Source organism: Anas platyrhynchos, chromosome 16 (assembly GCF_047663525.1).
Source record: "Anas platyrhynchos isolate ZD024472 breed Pekin duck chromosome 16, IASCAAS_PekinDuck_T2T, whole genome shotgun sequence".
Lineage (NCBI taxonomy): Eukaryota > Metazoa > Chordata > Aves > Anseriformes > Anatidae > Anas > Anas platyrhynchos.
In genome coordinates, this window is record NC_092602.1 from 7,719,075 (window position 1) to 7,735,964 (window position 16,890).

The 16,890-nt window shown below is 51.8% G+C and overlaps 1 protein-coding gene and 1 long non-coding RNA gene across 12 annotated transcripts in view; one reads left to right on the forward strand and one right to left on the reverse strand.

Moving 5' to 3' along the window:
• The window catches only part of PXN (paxillin), a 41,494-nt gene extending 24,776 nt beyond the window's left edge, over positions 1-16,718 (reverse strand). For 4 of the 11 annotated variants that reach the window (XR_011803741.1, XM_038187671.2, XM_072024283.1 and 1 more), the window contains exon 1: positions 9,240-9,363. Coding sequence is in view for 7 of the 11 variants with exons in the window: in XM_038187671.2 (XP_038043599.1) it covers positions 9,240-9,348 (109 nt within the window). In the remaining 4 variants the exon portion in view is untranslated. Of the gene's footprint in view, positions 1-3,165; positions 4,929-5,017; positions 5,221-9,239; positions 9,364-9,596; positions 9,675-10,299; positions 10,498-10,590; positions 10,714-10,907; positions 11,605-16,562 lie in introns of those variants that run through there. The other 7 variants (XM_038187675.2, XM_072024284.1, XM_072024287.1 and 4 more) reach the window with 6 other exon arrangements.
• On the forward strand, positions 1,987-7,682 carry LOC139998799 (uncharacterized). Its single transcript, XR_011803746.1, has 3 exons — positions 1,987-2,163; positions 6,824-6,887; positions 7,221-7,682. It is a non-coding gene; the product is annotated as an uncharacterized lncRNA (long non-coding RNA).
• Positions 16,719-16,890: the final 172 nt, after the last annotated feature.

Genomic DNA, 16,890 nt, shown 5'->3' on the forward strand with positions numbered 1-16,890 from the left:
CCTGCCCCGACCGCTGAGACCCAAACAGAAAACTTTATTCCAGGGCTTGTGGCCAGCTAACTGCTCCTCACCGCCCCAGCACGGGGCGGAAGGAGCACACAACACGGCCAGTTCGAGGGGATTTTGGTACCTGTGTGTCTGTCACTGCTCGCCACACGTTTAGAGATGAGGTTTGAACCCTGCAAGTGCTCCGGCCACAGTTCCTGCAGAGCTGCCACCTGCACATGCTGCTGGTGGAGGGAAGGGCCCAGCCATCACCGAGCTCACTGTGCTCACAGCCAGACACTTCCGAAACTATTCCAGCCTAGAAACTCTGAGAAAGTTATTATTTTCAGATAGACTCACTACGTTTCTTGGAAGCACAGCCCCGGCCACTCTACAGCTTAAAACATTTCCTAAGAGCTGTGTAAAGAGAGCGATGCCAGAATTCAGCCCTTCTCTAGACTGACAGACTAAAACTTTTGCCTGGGACAGGAAACCCCGGACCTCCACCTCCGAAGCTCAGGCCAGGCCACCAAGTGACATCCAGCCCCGTCCTGCCACCAGCTGAAGGAAGTCGCCCATCCTCCTGTCCAAATCCCACGATTGTTCTGCGCCTCCGATGCTGACCACAAAATCCGCAGCCTGAAAAGGGAACAATCAGGCAAACCCCAACACACTTAAATTCCAGAGCCATCCCTCACCACTACCAGCCACTTCCCCGACACTTTATTCCAGCCTTGCAGTCCCAGGGCCGTACGACTCAACCACCCACAGCATCCCTCCGAGGGGCGCAGGCAAGAAGGCTGTCTGTGTGTATGCTGGGAAAACAGAAAGGTCGCTGCGAGATCCTTCCTGGAACCGGCCACGCCACGCCACTTCCTTTCACATTAACAGGAAAATGTCACTGAGACGCCCAACTGCCCCGTAACCTCAGCCACGGGGCACTGGTCAGCAGGCTGGTGGCGTGATGCTGCCAGCATCACGAGGGGCAGCTAATTCCTGTGTGACCGAGGGCATGGGCAGAGGCTGCAGGGAGCAGCTGACACCACAAATCCAGGGGAACCAGAGCCCCTTCTCCTTGAAGGAGCAGCTCCCATCCACCTCTCGCCATCCCTGATGCGACAGGCTGGGAAATCCTCCCAGAGTTGGCTCCGCTCGCTCCCCAAGCTGGCAGGACGGTGATGGCAGGAAGGTGACCTGCCCTTAGCCAGGCCCACAGGGCATGGGATCAGAATCGCAGCTCACAGGCTGCCAGGCCAATGCTGCAACTGCCTCGAGCTCTGAGTCAGCACAGCTTCCTGGACAAAACAACGCCTGAAGTCCAAGCTGTGTGAAGGAACCACAAAAGATTTTCCTGTAGGATCAGAATTTTTCCATTTAGCTCTCAAAACACTCAATTAGACCCCAGCTCGGGCTGAGGGAAGCGAACCACCACCTAGCAGAGGAATGCACAGTCATACTGCCTTCCTCCAGCTTGCCTAGAAAAACCTCCACACCCTTTCTGCTATCTCAGAACAGCTCACGAGGGCGCCTCGCATCATCCCTGTCATTAGCGAACACTTTGTAGAGGTTTTCCCTTCACACAAACTGATACAAATGAGACTCACCCTTAAAACTTTTTAACCCTCTGAAAATGCTAAGTCTGTACTTCAAAGGAATCAGGCAGCTCACGCGTGTGCTGACACTAGTCAAGTCTCACAAGGCACATAACAAACGGAGGGGAATGTTCCTCAGTATGTGTTTGTTGAGCATCCTCCCGCTGGAAGTGGTTTGAGATTTAAGCAACTCCTTTCAGAAGGGATGTAGTCAATGCTCCTGAAAAAGAAGGCTCAGGAAGGTTACCAGACCAACATCCAAAAGCAAACATGGCTTTGTGAATCCTGGACGTCACTGGAACAGAACTTATTCCAGTCAAATGCCACCAAAGGGAAGCCTTTCCAAATTCTTTCAAATTTGGCAACTCCACGGCTGGGGCTACCTCAGTAGGAAGCTCTCAGCAGAAACACCAGGAGCAACAAGCTCTTAGTGGCTCGGAGGATTTAAGGACAGCTGCAGCTACACAGGACCATAGAGGACCTGAGCTGCCCGCTGTGTTCCTCACGTCCTGCCTCCAGAGAGGAGCGCTCGAGCCTAGCAGCAACACCGCGACATCTCCGGTTTCAGAGCCGCTCCCGCCCAAAGGTGTGTCCTCCTATTTATTGCTCATTTCCAGAACTTTCTGGGGAGGGTGGGAGGGAAGAGCTATTTCCTGTCATATACAGCATCCTCTTTTTAATAGCGTGGTTTTCCCCACACTTGAAGTGAAAGGAGCCATCTTATATTTACTTCCCTCTGTTCGAATTTATAGTCCCGAGCAGCAAACCGAGCTCGTCCCGGGAAAAAACACCCTTTGTTAAGGCCTGGTGCCTCGGACTGAGTTCATGCTCTGACTCCCTAGGCAGATGAATGTTTTCAGTTTCACAGCCACCAAAGGCTGTGGGGCACGCCAGACCCCCAGCTACACAAGCCTTGGATGCCTCTGCGCAGCAGCTCGCAGAGGACCCCAGTTGGGTGAAGCTAAAAGGGAAAATAAAATAATCCCTCGCATGGTTCCTCCCCGCTTCTCCCTGCGCTCTCAAACCGAGCCCCGAGCAACAGGAAACGATTACCAAACATGGATAAGCTCGGGCAAAAAATTCTTCCACTGCTCTACGAGCAATCTTCAGGAAAAGTTCGGAAAGTTTGCGAGTCACAGCCCCGGCACGTCCTGTGACCGGCACACACAAGCGGCAGGCAGAGCTCAGCTCGCCGCTCGCACGCGGCCTCGGAGCACAAAGCCAGGCTCTGGCTTACTGGGCAGAGAAGCTGGAGATTGCACAAGAGATTTCTGCAGTACGTGAACCACTTCAGAGATTTAGCCAGATTTTACTCAGCGTTTGAGCTTGTGACCTCCAGTGATTCAGCTGCTCCTGACTGAGGCACTTCAGCCCTCAGCCCATCGCCCTACCCACAGTTAAGGCGCCCAAGGCAGCCCTGGAGGCCATTTTCAGCCCCATTTCTCAGTCACAGCAGTTGAGAGCTCCACACCTTAAACCTAAACCTCCGAGTGCCTCCATCCGACAGAACAGGCTGTGACCTGCAGCAACAAAGCCTGCAGCCGCAGCACCCGAATTCCAACGGGGCTCAGCATAGCAGGATCCTTACCATAAGGTCCAAATCCCCTGGGCAGCAGGGAAGTCATCTGCCTCGCAGAATCAGAGAAGTGATACGCAGCAGCCCAATATAACACGGACTGGCCGTGTTATATCAGAATAGAAAGCTGAAGGCTGCCCTTCAGGCCCCAACTAAAAATACTTAAGCTGGAATTTCTCAGCCTGATTCCGCAGCCTGCGATGAGCCCCACCTGCTACCGAGTCTTTTGTCAGAATCCTCTCCTTTCGGCAGCAAATAAACCCGTGGTCCTACAGGTTGGTATAGTTGGCCCTGAAGACGATTAAAAGAAGCAACCAACTGCACAAATTAGAGAGTCTCCATCTCCCCAGCACCAAATTGGAAACAGCTTTGGTCTCCAAGCAGGGTAAGTACAGCCTGACAGCCCTCTCCTAGCGTGGCCCTTCTTGAGCAAGATCTATTTCTGCTCTCTGCCTGGGAGCAAACAGATCCTCAGGCATTCCCGGCAAGTCCCAGACAGAGGCATTAGCACACGGCCAGCGCTGCCCCGGCTGTCCCTGCGAGGGAGGCGAGCTGGCTCGGGCAGAGCTGAAGGACACAAGCTCTGCTACAACACGGCCCCGCTGGGGCTGAACACGAGCGAAGTGGCACCCTGCCCGCCTGCAGTGGGAAAGGACTGGAATGAGTGTACGTGTCTGACACGAGTGACTAAGTAGGCACTACCAGTTCAGTTCTGACCCGGCCTGGGTTGCAGCCAACATCTCGGGTGGGAAAAAAAAAATGTAAGAGAAATGAACTGCCAATGCGCTAACCTTTAGCCCTCTATCTACCCTTATGCATGCAAAAAAGGGCAAGTAAAGCCTCCCCATACATGTCCTAAGAATTTTTATTTGCGGCTGGTTTCCTTCAGAAAGTTTCTAGAAACGGAGCAATGTTAAAAAAAATCCAACAAGATCTGCTCTCCTCTGCCAAAACAAAAAAATATTCATGAAAACCAAACAAGCAGCCACTGAGCTGACCCCTCGGGGACAATTTCCCAGGGCCAAGCCTCTGATCAAAATACCAAGTCCCTTGTACTCCTACAGGAAGAGGGGCTCAGCCAAGCCAGCTATCTGAGGAACCAGACCCTTCCTGCTCCATCAGCAGGCAGTTACTCCACAAGCATCATTAGGTCAAATGCAGCACGCAGCCATTTCACAAACATCGACCAAGCCCAGTAGGAAGGAGGCCTCCATTAAAGAGAGCAGAGAGTCCAAGGATGGGTACAGAAACCTCAGGAAACTAGATTTTAAAGCACAGCTCTGGCAAAGGAAAGGAGAAGCTCAGGGACACTCCTAGTGCTGCAGCTGTTCAGTCAGACAACAGGAACGGGTGCAAGTGGACAGTAAGAGCACCACAGTACTGGGAAATTTATCGTAGCCTACCGTGCTGCCACCCCCAGCCAAGCTGCTCTCTTCCAGCCAGACACACCAGGTGGATGCCATACAACGAATATCTTGGCAAAAGTCATTTTGCCCTCCCTGTGCAGGGAAAGGTTCCCTCTACCTATCCTTTTTCTTCTCTGGCAGCACGTGTATGTCTCTGCCAGCAGAAATCCCTTCCTCTTTCGGAAAGGAAGTAACCAGGCTGGGCAAACTGTTCTCAGGTCTTTCTGGAGAACTGTACAAATACAGTAGGCAAGAGGGAAACAAACTCCCTTCAGTCGTGTGCTGCACACTGCTCAGCCCCAGACTGCAGGACCTGGAGGAAACCACCGAGTGCAGAGGTGTGTGGCACCCAGCCACTTCCCAGCAGCTCTCCACACGCCCACTCACATGAGGGTGGACATTTTTAACTGCATTTTTTAAAGCCCCAGGTGGACTGTGTCTGGTTGAGATTTGCATACCTGTAAGCAGTCGGATCCGACGTGAACTCAGTGTTGTTACAAGCAGCACTGAAATTACAACATACATGTATGCTAATCTGGTAGCAGGTAACTCTTCTCAGCAGGTTCTAAGCATTATCCCCGTGCCATACACCTTGGCACATCAGAAGAGCTTGAAAAAGGCAGCGGCTTCCAAATCTGCGGGCAATGGCGACCCTCTTTTGCTTGCACTTCAGGGCCCTCGGGTGGAAATGACAAGTTTGCAGATTTGACCATCTAAAAGGACACCTTACAACAGCTGTGGAGCACTTACCGCTCGCAGATCATAATTTGGGAACTGCTGATTCTACTCATCTGGGGAAGAAAAACATGTTACATCAGGGCTTACATGGGAACAGAGTACAATAGTTCCACTGGACAGTGAGCACCAGAGCTGAGGATACAGTTTCACAGGATGCAGAACGGCAAATTAACAGCTCACCACTGCCAAAAATGGAGAGGTTTCGCTCCCTCTTCCAGACATGTGCTGCTGCCACTTACCTCTCTTGGCTCTGGCTTTTACAAGACCCCTCCATGAACCAATTGAACAGAATATACAAAAAAAAAAATGAAGACTTTCTTCTGAGTTAAGAAAGTGAGATAAGCACAGGGGTCAGCAAAAAGGAAGGGGTATGTCCAAAGAGCCAGGGGAGGCAGCAGATAGAGGACATAAGATGAGGGAGGTAGAGCCACCCCCTCGCAGGGGTACTAGGGCCACTACACTGAGCCAGGCTCAAGCGCCTCCAGGACCCGCTTCAGCGCCAGCATCTCATTCAGCTAAAGATCACTGTGACCAGATCCATCAGCGTATGTAATGGTGTTGGAGCTGCCAGAGACAAAATACTGTCAGAGCTTGCACGTTCTAACTTAATTATCCTTTTTTTTTTTTTTTTTTTTAAAGTAACTGAAACAGGAAAGCATGTGGACCCCATAACCAATAAAGGGAAGGATAAGATTTGCATGGTCATGCAAGAACAGGCATGAAACTTAACGGAGGAAAAAAAAACAGCATCTTTTAAACTGTGGAAACCCTATCCAAGCAGCATAAACAGATCTGAATATAGACTCTTCCAGGCAAAGTGCCAATTAGAAAATTTGAGCCACACATAAAGATGATGAAATGAAGGAAAGAAATATAAGAACAAATTCTGAATTAATTACAAGCACGAGAAGCACAAATTCTGCCTGCGAGATACAGAACCCCCGGCTACCAAAAGGAGGAGGCCAGCAGTTGGGAATAAGGACACTAAAGAGACACTGTGATCTTACCCCCATTTATTACAGCCTTATTGAGACACACCTGAAGGCTCTGAAATGGGAGACCATAATGCAGGCTTCAGGGATTTTAGTCCTCCCAGAATATATTTTTGCATCCACTCCAACAACTTTCCCTTAGTAGGTAACAAGCATATCTCCCATGAACATAAATGCAAAGCAAGTCCAACAGATGCAGATCTGCCCTCAAAAAACAAGCTGTGTCAAGTTGGAAAAGCCCATGCCTATAAGGAGAAATGGAGTCCCTGCAAACCTCGCTCAGATACTGAGGATGTCAAATAAAATGTTAGTATGTTGAGATATAAATTAAGATGAGTTAAAGAGTTGTTGGTTTGACCTGCCAACTATTCTGAGGGAAGATGCTCCCCTTTTCTTAAGAAACGAGTGTTTCTTGTCAAATATGGCATCTAGTTTAACTGGCTTAAAAAAAAAAAAAAAAAGCAATTACCAAGAAATTGCTCTCAAAATGGTGGATGGACCTCTCTTTTTAAAACAAGTTTTCGTTTCTCTAAGGGTTCTCTGCAACAGAGTGGGAGCAGACTTGGAAGCGACGCCGACCTCTTTGTGAGCCAAAAGTGTAAGTCATCATCAGGAACTGACTTTACACAAAGCACTGCCAAAAGCCCAATGTAAACTCTCAGAGCAGGGCAGGGGGAAATGACAACAAAATATTTAACATTTTTCAGTCATGTTGATCTTAGCACTACTTATAACTATAATAGGTATAAAGTTTTAAAATGAAGCTTCCAGTCTAATGAGCATTCTCCTAAAACCTCAAGATAATCCAAGTAATTACGGAGTGGGCAAGCAACGTCTTTGAAAGAACCCCTAGGAAAGACCACAGAGTACAAGGGTGCCATGAGCGCATGGCTGACGATCTAATTAAAACAGCTTCTTTTTATTTTAACAGCAGCCTCCGGGAACGAACGGAAGGAGGACAGTGTTGCAGAAATGAATGTGGGAACTGCCCCCCAGTTACTTTGGGAGAAGATGTGGGTGGCAACGTGATGGAGCTCGCTGATGGCTCGACAGCTCCACAGCTCTGCAATTTTTCAGCTTGGGCAAAGGAATGTGGCTCAGGAGTTTCACAATGCCATGACCAAGACACACAGAAATAAAAGAAATTGTTAAAGCCAGACAGAAAACTAACATTTTTAGAACCACAAATTTTAACCAGTGTACGGAGAAGAGATAGAGAATCTGTCTGAGGTTCCCTCTCTCTTCCTGCTGCGAGAAGGCAGGCAACCCAGCCTTCCACCTATCCTCTGCCACCACAACATCAGTAACAGTTACTAGAATCTTGCTTGTTTCACCACCTGCAAGAGAAATAACAAGGATTTATTTTTACCAGAAGCGGTATTAACACAGCAAACAAATGCCCAGCAGCTTCTCCATCTCAATGTCCTGCCCAGAATTTATTAGCCAAAGAAACACTCCACCCTACCAACAGAAGGCTGCTTTACTTGCAAGAGAGCTCGTGACTACAGAAAACCGCAATAAAAAACTGATAAAGACAGAGTAGAAAGTAGAGTTTGAGAGGTAGAAGATGAGTAAAAGAGCCCAATCTCCAGCGCTGACCAAAAATGGAAATGCCAGCAATACTGAAATAGAAGCAGCATGAGAATAAACTTCCCTTCATAGGTACGTGAAATTAATCCCTCTTCAAATCACTTTCTGAAAAAGGGTTTTCAGCGTGATCCCTAACTGGCCCTCCACTAATCCTAAGACACAAGTCACCCAACCGTTCTGAGAACAGGAGAAAGTATTTTGCACTCATTTACAGGAGTCAGGATTCCCAGCTCCTGCATTTCTGCCTCGCTGAAAATTCAGTTGACTTCCTTGTCTTAACTCATCATACTCTTCCTGCCATACCCTCAGCTAGGGCACAGTAGAAATTTGATTCATTTCTCTACCAAGTTCCTAGACGCATACAGATTTTGTAAGCACAGGTACCTACAGGTCACTATTGGGCACTTTGAAACTGAGCTGATCCCACTTCAGAACCACAGCGGCGTTCACACCTCACAGAGGGACCAGGCTCAGTCACTTACACACGGAATTACACACGCACGAGGACACACACACACACACACACACACACCAGGGCAACCGTCCCCTCGCTGAGAGCAATATTCTGCTCCCACCTCTGTGGCAAATCCAAGCTGAACTGCTTAAAGCAGCTGGAAAACAGACTAACTTCGACTGCTTCCCCCCCAAAATAGCAAATACAAAAAAAGGCTGTTTCTGCCAAGCAGCGCTGAATACACCGCATTCCATTTCATTAAAACAATTACTCAGAAGCCAGCCAAGAATTACATAAAGCTTCCTCCCAGCCCCTTCTCTCCAGCCCTCCTCCCCAGCTCGCGGCGCAAGGACGGGGTCGCGGTGAGAGACAGCAGTGGGCAGCAGCCAGCGCCCCGCTCCTTATGCCATGCTGGCTGTGCCACCCCAAAAAAGACATTTCCCTGAGCCAGGCAATGCCATCGGGGAACCCCAGCCAGCCCTAGCAGGGCTGCATTTCACACAGTGCCACGGTGAGCTGCTCGTGCAGTGTGCTCCCTCGTGTTCGATGGCAAGTTGGCATCCAGCAAGTTGAGCTGTACCCAACTCCTAGAGGAAAGCGAAGGGTAACCTAACAGCTTTTGTCTCTGACTCATGTGGTCACGGCTTCCAAGCATGATCCTGAGGCAGAAGGTGCTGGAGGCGCCAGATTTAAGCAATTAAGCAGCACAGGAGCAGCATGCCAGAGCAGCTGTGCTTGTGAGGCACTGCCCAAGGGACCCGCTGAGGACAGCCAAGCGGCAAAGCTCAGAGTAAGCACCAGCAGGGCAGCCTCAACACCGCAAGTTTTGGGTTCTGAGAACATGACTGACAAATTCATCCCGAGCCCCACGCGGCCCAGCCTGCCTGACAGCTCCAAGCTCCTCACGTTTCACAGCACAAGTTGGAGGCAGCTCCTCGTGGCCAGCACCGCTCACCCACCCGAAGCCCCGAGCTGGCCGCTGATAAGAGATTTTATGACGTGGCTGAAATGGCATTTCGCTCCCTCCCCCCGTGCTCCAGCTCTCTGCAGGGATCCTGTCTCACTGCCGGAGCTGCTCGCAGCCAGGCAGAATGGTTCCAGCTGTGTCTCACACTGCTTTAGCCAGTCCTACGCAGCCCAAGAAACGTCTCCCACACGAAAGGAGCAGGAGGCAGAGCTGCAGCCCGGCACAGCTCTCCCCAGGCCTCTCACTCCCTCTGCCCCAAAGGGTTTGTTTGCTGGAAACAACCACGAACCCATTACCTGCAGGACGTGCAGTTAGCCTCAGGCCCTCTTGTCTGATGATCCAGTTCAAGTTAGTGGTTCCGACCTAAAGGAAAGCTTTTCCAAGAGAAGCCTCGAGCTTGTTTAGACCCATGAAAGAGGGCAGAACATGGGAATACTAAACCCCCTAAAGCAGCAAATCACTTACAGCACCCCTTCTTTACAGGAGGTAAAGGTCCACACCTACAGCATGACCTTTTCTACCTCTAATTTTCTTTGCCCTCTCCCGCTATTAGAAAAACCTAACCTCAGCACAGTCCCCGAGCCACCACAAACTTCCCTACAGCAGGGGGTGAATTTCTCTGCTCACCTTGCTCTTGAAGGATGGAAATAAAACAAGGTCCCTCAGGGATCTAGTCAGACACGGGCTAATTCTGTCTGCCAGCTCAGTTTTGCAACAAAAACATGGCACTGCTTTATGCCAGGAGACCCCATACAGTTTGATTTATAGCTAAGCCGTTTAAAGCACAATTCCCCATGCAAAGTGTCATTCAGAAAGTTCATTCCCTGGAGCGGCATTTACTTTTTTTCAACGTTCTTTACATCATTTGCAAAACGTTAGAGGTTTAAACAATTGCAATGAGCAGTAAAAAGAACAAGAGCTCCAGCTACACTCCAGTGCCTGCTGCCAGACACACTCAGCAGTGCCCCGCAAAGCCTGCTGCACTGAACTCACACGCACCAGGAGCACGGTGAGAAGTGCCATGCCAAACTGCTTTTGAAGTCTTCCAACTGCCCCAGCCTCATTTAAATAACTCAGACTAAAGCCGTTCACAGCGCAGAGGCACTCCGCCGCAGGGAAAGGGAGTCGGGAATTAACGCTGCAGGCTGCCTCCTCCTGGGGCCTCCCACAAGTTCGCTGGGATCCTCAGCTTGTAGTTTATCCTTAGATAAATTTCCCATGTAAATTCAGGATAATTACTGGCTGCTCCAAGAAAGAGCTGCATGTCTATGAGCAGAAAAAAAAGCTTACCAGATTCCTAAACAGGACAAGCATGTAACCTCTGGGACTCGAGCTCCTCTAACTGAAACATCAAAACCACCGAAGCTGTTCTCACTGCAGTTGCTGTTTCTACTTTGTTTGCTCTAGGAAGACTTAAAAACATACTTGAAAGTGTCCGAGGGCTCCAGAACCCCAGCACGCAGGAGAGAGCAGGGATTTTAGCACGAGCCAATCAAGGGAGGCTGTCCCCAGCCACCCGGTTTGCGTGGCTCTGGTTCCATTTGCAGTGAGAATGAACATAAATGGGGAAAAAAAAGCACAAGTGATGTGACACAGTCATTACCCACCTCCTATTTTTATGGTATATCTTTAGCACACGACATTCTTTGAATGACTTCACGACGTTTTGTGGTAAAGGGAAAGACTCGAGCAGAACTGCTGTGGGGAACTTGGAAGGGAAAGGAAATCTCTTCTCCCTGCTCATTGCCTGTCATAACAGAGGCTGAAGAAAGGATGAGCAATCAGCAAGGCAGAGAGGGAACATAAACAGAGCTGAGAAGGGAAGAAAAACTTATAAATCTAATCCAAACTTGCCATTGTATGCTTTTCCAGCAAGGGAAACAGGAGAAGCTTCAAAGAGTTACTATTCTGAGACACTCAGCCAGAAGCTATTTTAGAAACACGGAGATCTTAACAAACATTAAGCACACTTTGCAGGTAGGGAGCTGTTACCCCGCTGCACGGACGGAGGAGCGACATGCCCACGGTTGGGGCAAGCTTCTAGAGCTGTAAATCGATCGTTACTTTATGCTGGATTAAACACGAAGTCCAGCTCCAGGAGGCGGCCTCACCCAGTCCCCAGCCCCCTGCCCACGCCCTGTGTCAGGACTAGAATTTGTACAAACACGTGGCCAAAAAGGGCAAGGAGAGGATCTGGCTGAAAAGAAACCAATTAAAATAAGGATTTTCAGGGGAACCAGCCTGCTGATCCAGCCACACGTGCAGCGGTTACGCTGACACAACGAAGGGAGATGGGGAAAAGCAGTGCTGCAGCCAGCAGTTAGGTCAGGGTAACCCTGTCTGAAATCACAACTCCCACGCTGTCCCCAGTCCGGTTAGTTTCAGCCCAAAAGGGAAGGAGCGGGGCCCCTCCTTGCTTCTACGTGGAGCTGGATCTGCTTATCTTGCCACGGGACACGATAGCACAGCTTACTGACCCCACAGCAAATCATCTCCTCCACTTGGGTGAGTGGGCAGGCCAAGGGGCTGCTTTCCCAGCACAGCCGTGACCTGAACCCATTCGCTCTGCAGCCCTATTACTCACTGGGTAAGCAGCAGGGACACGAGATGGGGAAGCAGGAATCACCATTTTTGGCTGACTCCTGCATCTGAAACTAAACCAAAGGAGATGTGCAGCGAGCCTCTGCAAACGCTGAAAAACAAGAGCAGGGCCCAAAGGTCCCCACAGTTCTCTGCTTAGCGTTTTTATATTTAACAGCCCCACAGACATGGCATGGTGTACTCCTAGGGGGGTTACTAAACCCAAGTTAGCTAGGACGGGCTGGAACAAGCAAGAATCTCACTCCTTAAGCCCCATCTTCTCATCATACGCTGTGAGAGCTTCCCACAGACAATGTCTCACTTTCAGGCAGCAGAGACAGAAGAACGTCTTCATTACCAGCTTCCGCAGCGGACAAGGAGGGACACAGACAAGGGCGGGGAGGCACAGTCTGGGACACAGAGCAGGAAGCTGGGACCCGAGATCCCAGTCACCTGTGGCCATTTCCCACCACCGCTGTATCCAGAACCCGGCCTGGCCTCCTCCAAAGCTGCAGCAGATGCCGGGTGTTGCAGCTAAGGCAGCAGTCCGGTTCTAAGAGACTCGTTTTGTGGCCACGGGCTGTTTACTGCTCCCCCACAGCTGCTGCACAGATTCGATATGTGGAATTTATACATATCTGGTGCAGGAGATCAGAGAAACTGCTCTCGTGCAACCAGAAGCGCGCTGTCCCTGCTTGTTCTGCGGCCAGGCTTCAGTTCTCTCTGTCACTGCGTTTCACAACATGTTCCATGCAGTCAGTACAGGTCGAGGGAAAAGGGGTGAGGAAAAAAGGGTCCAGAGAAATTGAGGTGCTCAGATACCCCAGGAAAGAAGAGAGACAGAACTGAGTTTTCTAAGAGGTTACCCATTCCTTCCTCTGCTAGTGGAGATGGTGTCAGAGGATCAGTTTGAACCAGGAGGGCAGCTGAACACTTGGGATAAGTTGACCTCTCCCAGCGAGAGACAAAGGAGCTAAAGACAGCGCGGAGTCCAGACTTTCCATGGAAATAGAGCAACAAGAAAAGAAGCCTCTCTCTGCATCGCACGCCGCTCGAGGCAGAGGACTCCCTGTCTGGGTTGCTCGGGACAATGAAGCCCCTGTCTCACGAGGGGTCAGAGCAGCTAAGAAGCTGAAACAAGTCAGAACCCCATTGTGCAGAGCATTAGTCCTGTTTACAGGCTTCTCGCCCAGCAGCGGGAACGGCTCAGGAACCTGAGCCAGGAGAAAGCCGAGGGACCTGGCAGCTTTGCCCGTGTTTCCTCCCCAGAAGAAGCACCGAGAGCACGGCCCCGCGGGGCGCACCCACCCCCAAGAGCTGGCAGACGGCAGCAGGAAAGGCAGGAACCCCCCCCAAACGCTGCCACCACAACTCAGCAGCAGGTCGGCCTGAGAGATTCAGCCCTGAAGAGAGGGAGGGTGACAGCTCCTGGAGCAGAGGGAACACCTCCTGAAGCGAAAGCTCCCGTGGAGCTCAGTCTTTGTGCCCAGAGCGCCTAAAGCCACGTCGCTAGACAAACATCCTCCGACAGGCGAACCTCCTACAAGTGAGCAAACACACCTAAAATAAGCTCACAGACCGCTTTGCATGCACGGCCAGAACACGGCCATAAATACGTTCCTGCTGAGCAGCAGAACCAACTGCTTTGTAAAACACCTCTCACTCTGGTGAATTCTCTAGTGAAGGCTGTTTTGTTCTTGATTGCAAACTCCAGTCAAGAAAAAAAAGAAGTCTGAACTCTTCAAAAAAAAATAAAAAACCAAGCAGTAGACAGGCAAGAATTTCAAAGCCACCAAAAGAAAGCTGCTAAAAGCAACACCACTTCTGCCTGGAGTTACCAAAGCTCTCAATAAATAAATTACGAAAATAAAACAATGCTAAACAAAGACTCCACAGTAGTGTTTGCAAACAACCTCTTCCTAAAAAAATAAAAGATGAAAGTTCCTGAAGCTGTGAAATCTTTTCTCATCCTCAAAACCAAAGCACTACAGCTTTTTGCTAGCTCTTGAAAACCAAGACAATGTACAAAAAGTGAAATTAATCTTTTGGCCCCTACAAAACTAAACAGTAACCACGCTGGCCCCACAGTAAATATACAAAGTTAAAAACAAGTAGGGAAGATTAGCCTGAAAGAAAAACACTGAAGGTCTTTTGTTTTTATTGAAAGAGAACTCCTTGAAGCTGTAAGAAAACACTCAAAGTCAAAAATTGAGTGGTATCTGACTACAGCAACTGCAGAGCCTCCCTCCTCCCTCCCTCCCCAGGCCGACGCTTTGCAGGATGGTGATGTCTTCCCCCACGGCCAGCAGACCCCTCTTGCTCGCTGCGCACACAAGGCAGCTCCACAGAACCAAGAATTCAACAGTTAGTTAAAACTGCCTGAGGCAAACGGACAGGCTGGATCGCTGGCTTGCTGGAATTACAGCCCCTGAGCACACAACTCCCCCGGGAAAGCCCAGGAAGGGGCAATGCCCCCCGAGGCAGGATGTGTGCTCCGTAGGACTCGGCTCCACGCTCGGCGCCAATTCCCAGCGCGGCAGAACGCCCAACTCACGCCGCGAGCTTCCTGTCAAACTCCAAGCACATCCGCACGGCGCGCTTCCTCCAACACGGACGGAAGGCAATCTGGACGGGTCTGGGGGGCTGCCTGGACGCAGGGCTTCCTGCCCCTAGCCCCACAGCACGCCAGCTCCATCGGGAGCCAGCACCGGGCGCCCCGTGCCCCAGCTGCTCTCCTGGGGCAGAGCTCTGGAGCAGCTCCCTGTGTGAGCCGCGCACCGTAACGCCATTTCTCCAGTGCTGGGGGTGGGGAACAAAAAAAACACAAAGTTTTTTAAGCTCCAACAAAATCCCCAAAGCAACCCTTTCTCGCAGGGGTGAGAAAACCCACCCTACCCAGTTCAAGCAGCATGAAACCAACATACTTCTGCATCTCCATTTTGCAGCGCAAAAGAACACACACTGCAGAAGCTCCCAGCTTCTGGAGGGGAGAGGGACAGCTAAAAAATGTTTGTAAGTTTGGGGAGTTAGGGACAGGGGCATAACAGGCCCCGTGAGGCATTCCCTCGTGCCCAGCACGTCCGTCAGCCCCTGGTTGTGTCTGCACCACACAGGGTCAGAAGCACAGCGCAGGAGTATTTATCTCGGCTCATTTTACACAGCATCAGCTCTGAACCCACAAGGCACGTTCGCTCAGGTTCAATGCTAAACTACTCCGGGGCCAAAAGCAGCTCTGGCAGCAGCGCAGCTACGTGTGTGTGGCACCGTGCCCAAACCTCCGAGCCCTGCCGGACCAGCCTGGCTACGGCTGGAGCCAGCACAGCCGTCTGGATCCACAGCATGGTTAATCCACAACTTGGATAATCCACACAGAGATAACAAGGGAAGAAAAACAAACAATGCTTGCTTCAGTTCAAAATGAGACTTGTTTCAGAGGAGCTGTATCAGCACAGCCTTGCTGCCTTACTTATGCATCCCAAGGTGAGCGCCTTTAGGAAAACAAGGGAGCAACTTGGGGACTAACAACGACTGGCAGAGTGAAAACTGGTGACGTGATCTTTTATGGTGACTTCTGCAGACCAAAGAAATTATCTTAGAAATTAATGTTCCACTTTTCTTGCCCAACTGATTACTGTTAAGATAGTCAGATCTGGTCCAATGTGAAAGACTGCACAAGAATTGAGAAAGACCTGGTGTGACCATGGCTTGATGAGACGAGAAGTTCTATTTCAAAAATCAGATTAAAACTTCCACTTTTGATGGCACTAACGCTCAACACCACAGAAGAACGCACAAATTCGGACCTTTTCCAATGCATTCTTTGCAGCTCCATTTTAATCCTCACCCGGAGGAAAGAAAGAAACGTGCTGAAGCTGCAGCAGCCTATCTGGCCAACTGGAAAGCCACCCGGCTCCGTGAATGGCAGGAATGCAACACTTGCAGCTGGCCGGGCACAGCGCTGGGAGCACATTGGCGGGACCGCAGCCGTGCCCACACGACACCCCACACGGGCTCACCTCAGGGGCAGCTCGGTGAGGCAGCCCTGGTTGCACGGGTCCTGCCCTGACCAGCCACGCATTGCTCGGTGCCCTACGATGGAGGAGCAGCAGCAGGAGATAACCATGAGATAACCGTGAGATAACCGTGCTGAGGGTGGGAGAAATGGCAAACGGACCCACCCGGGCTGAAGCACACGGCGGCTGCTGGCAGGAGCGGGGACTCAACGCCAGTGCCACCAGCCTGGTGCTGGGGCTGAGGTTTTGCCCCACCAGCAGGAATCCCTTGCTCAGCAGCTGAGGGCCTCCTGGCCGCCCTGCTCTCCTCACCAGCCCCCTTCAGGGCCCTTTTTATGGGGGTGTGAGCCCCGGCTCTGTGCCGGCAGCTCCCCGCGAGGCTGTGGCTGCTGCAGGGCAGCGATCCTTCTGCGGCACATCCCAGGGGGGCTGCCTCCCCCTGAGGGGGCTGCAGGTAACGGGGCCCGGCCGGGCTCCGCCGCTACCCCCGGCCGCCCTCACGCCCCCCACGTCTCGGAGGGGATCCCACGGGGGGGAGCCGGGGAGCAGCGGGGCGAAGCCGAGCCCCGAGCGGGACCGGGAGCCCCGAGGGGGTCTGAGGGGACCCTGAGGGGTCTCGGGAGGCTCCCCCCGGGCTCAAACAGCGCCGGGCGCCGCGCAGGGACTCACCCAGGTCGTCCATGGTGCCGCCGCCGCTCCCGCCCCGCCGCCGCCGCCCGCTCTCCTCAGCGCCTCGCAACTTTCCCGCCCCGCCCCTGCGCGCCCCCGACGCTGCCTCAGCGCGCGCGCCCGCCGCCGCCCCCTGCCGGCAGGAGCGGGCGCGGCCCCGGCCCCCCTCAGTCCCGCCAGCCCCCTCAGTCCCCTTCAGCCGCCTCAGTCCCCCCTCAGCCCCCCTCAGTCCCCCCTAGCCCCCTCAGCCCCTATCAGTCCCCTCAGTCCCCTCAGCCCCCTCAGTCCCCTTACCCCTCTCAGCCCCTCTCAGTCCCCTGGGTCCCCC